The sequence below is a fragment of the Populus nigra genome, chromosome 11 (assembly GCF_951802175.1).
Source record: "Populus nigra chromosome 11, ddPopNigr1.1, whole genome shotgun sequence".
Taxonomy (NCBI): Eukaryota; Viridiplantae; Streptophyta; class Magnoliopsida; order Malpighiales; family Salicaceae; genus Populus; species Populus nigra.
The window spans coordinates 7,687,976-7,690,759 of record NC_084862.1 but is presented as its reverse complement, the minus strand read 5'-3'; the positions used below and the strand labels follow the sequence as shown (position 1 = coordinate 7,690,759).

General features: G+C 32.5%; 1 protein-coding gene across 1 annotated transcript; it reads left to right on the top strand.

Annotated features, from left to right (window-relative positions):
- Window positions 1-308: 308 nt before the first annotated feature.
- LOC133668387 (uncharacterized) lies at window positions 309-2,368 on the top strand. The gene is made up of 3 exons (XM_062088194.1): window positions 309-503; window positions 1,658-1,762; window positions 1,927-2,368. Exons 1-3 carry the CDS (start codon window positions 309-311, stop codon window positions 1,966-1,968), a joined length of 342 nt encoding a protein of 113 aa, XP_061944178.1. The 3' UTR covers window positions 1,969-2,368.
- The last annotated feature ends 416 nt before the right edge of the window (window positions 2,369-2,784 follow it).

Genomic DNA, 2,784 nt, shown 5'->3' with positions numbered 1-2,784 from the left:
GTACTTGGTACTTACTGAGATAGGTCATGTTTGCATGCTTCCACTTAAGCTTTCATCTTTTGAGAAGTGACATGCTTTCTTTTATTGGAACATATAGGTATAAGTAGAGTGTGAAAGAGTTGCATAAAATGCTTCATAGGTGCAATGAGCAACTTCAGCCATGTAAACAAGAAGGCACTAGACCAACATGTAAATATCACTGAGAAACAGGAGAAACTCCAGAAAAGTCAAGTTGAACTATGGTGCTGGATTTTATTGCTTAAATATCTTATGTTGTACTTATTGTTTTTAACGTGAGATTAAGATTTATGTATCTTTACTTCAATGAGATTATGTTTTATTACTTCAATGCTTGTGTGCAGAAAATCATAGAACTGATATTTGTTTTAGATCAGCGAGACAATGAATATTGCACTGTCAAAGGAGTTGTTGAGCACTTTAGCGAAGTATTCTTTGAACTCGTGCAAGGTGGTCGTGGTCATTTGGCTATGATGAAGAAAAAGGTTAGTTAAAGGAGCCTTTTATGTCTTTGTTTCATTTGTTCTTTTATTTACTCACATCGTTCATTTTTCCCTTGCTAGTCTTGTGTAATGCCTTGGCGTTCTTCCTTTGTCTTTTTATTGTTTTCCAAGTTTAATCAGTATATTTTTTGGTCTTTTAAGTTGAAATTTTGAGATAACCATATGAGTGCATTTTAAAGTTTCATGTCATACATTTGTGGTCAATCTAGATAGCCGTTGGAACAGTTCTATAAATTTTGTGGTATCTTGACAAGATGTTGATCACGAATATGATAATTGTGACGATGATCGATGTCATGAAGCAAATTTGGAGGGAAATATGTTACTGTGAAAATGAAGGTATGAATATGTCGTCGCTATGTTATATGTGTTTATTTTTTTGCAGAAACAAGGAGATAGAAATAAAAAAGGATATTATGTAACACGATGCCTTAATTGCACTCTTTCCAACTTAATCACAACTTATTGATCAATGTTTTTGGATATCATCAACCATTTGTAACCAAGAAGGAAATGGACATCATTTAATGTTTACTATCATAACCATGAGAAGAGATTGTAGTGACTTGTAAATGACATCATGAAAATAGTTATGAATATTATTTTTTGTTATGCTTGAATTGAATTTGGTTTGGAGGCCATTTATCATTGTTCCCATGGATCTTTAGGTGGCAAGTTTCGTTTTGGAACTCATTGTTGCTTATTGCATTGATAAATTTTTGTAATTGATTGTAAGGAACTAAATTTGTTGTCTAAACCCATTATAATTTGGGTGCAAAGGCCACTAAAAGACCACAACTGGAAATGTTTGTCATACATATTGAACTGCTACTCTGCAACTTAATGTTGAGAGTTGTACACATGTGGTCTCTATAAATTTGTCTAGAATGACATATATTCATTACATAGGATAGTTGGCCCAAAGAGCACTTCTAAAATGGTGATTGCTCATCTTTAGAGGTATCAGTTCGGTGATTTAGTTTTAAATTGTTCATGTTTGTAAAATTCCTGTAATTTGTTAGATTTTATTGTTGCTTTTGTTTTTGTCGTTGCAATTTGTGGAATGATTTCCTCGAAGCACAACATGTTTTGACAATAAATTTCTAATCCTTCTTCTTTTCAACTCGATTTAATAGGAGTTCACATCTTTACATGCAAAAGTCACTGCACTAGAGCATGATCTTCATAAATCTTGTCAAGAGGCCTCTAATAATCATGATCTCTGTTGCCAGTTAGAAAAGGTATTGTTATACCATTACTTTATGGATTTTGGTTATCCATTATGGCTAATAATTTTTTTATTTTATCTGCAGTTTAAGAGCATTTCTGGATTTGTTTTTTGTTGCTCAGCTTTGTTGTTTGGTTTAATCTATTGTTTTTTTTTCTGGTGGTGTTCTATTTTCAGGAATATCATGTATCGGGTATCATATTGGTAATATTGTTTTGATTTTCTTACCATGTTCCAAGTTTAGTGGTTCACTTAGATTGGGGGTAATGGCAAATGGGTTTCTTCAAAGAAGAGGGTTTCCTGATTATCTTATGTGTTCTTTTCTCGACAAGGAAACATTATCATTAATATCTTATGTTTTGTAGGTTAACTTCTTGAATTGCTGCATTCATTAGGGAAAAGAGGGAGGGGCTTGGCTATTATGTGCTTGAAAAGCGCATTTTACGGGACTGGTAAGAGAGTGTGTTTGGTCTGTAAGGATTTCCTTATCCAAAACTTGGATAGCGCAACCCCATACACCTAGCCCATTTCAGTTCGAAAGTTAATTGTGTTTGTAAGTTAGTTTTTCATTGTGATTATTTTTTTATATATGTTATCTTATTTATTTGTTGTGTGTCTACTATATAATATATTGAGTGATGAGTGTTTTAAATTTATGGACTGAAGGATTATTCATTTTTTATGTGTTAATAGTCAAATTTATCTCTTGCATTGCTATCCAAGAAAACAATGCACTTAACGAGCTTTTGTTCTAGGGTCCCTTAACTTTCCCTCTAAAAAACTACATGGATTAGGGCATTTCTATGCAGCGTCCGTGGCAAAGATTTTCAAATGAGTGTTTACTGTTATATTGCAACTACTAGAGAAATGTAACTAGATCAGAAACTTCTTCCCATAAAATATAGAATTCTTCTAAAAGAAATTGTTTATCTTGTAATCTAGTGCACTGAGATTCATGTTTAGAAATTATGGTAGTTCCATAAGTCTGTCATTTATTAGAATTATGAACATTTAATATATATATCATCACTTTGT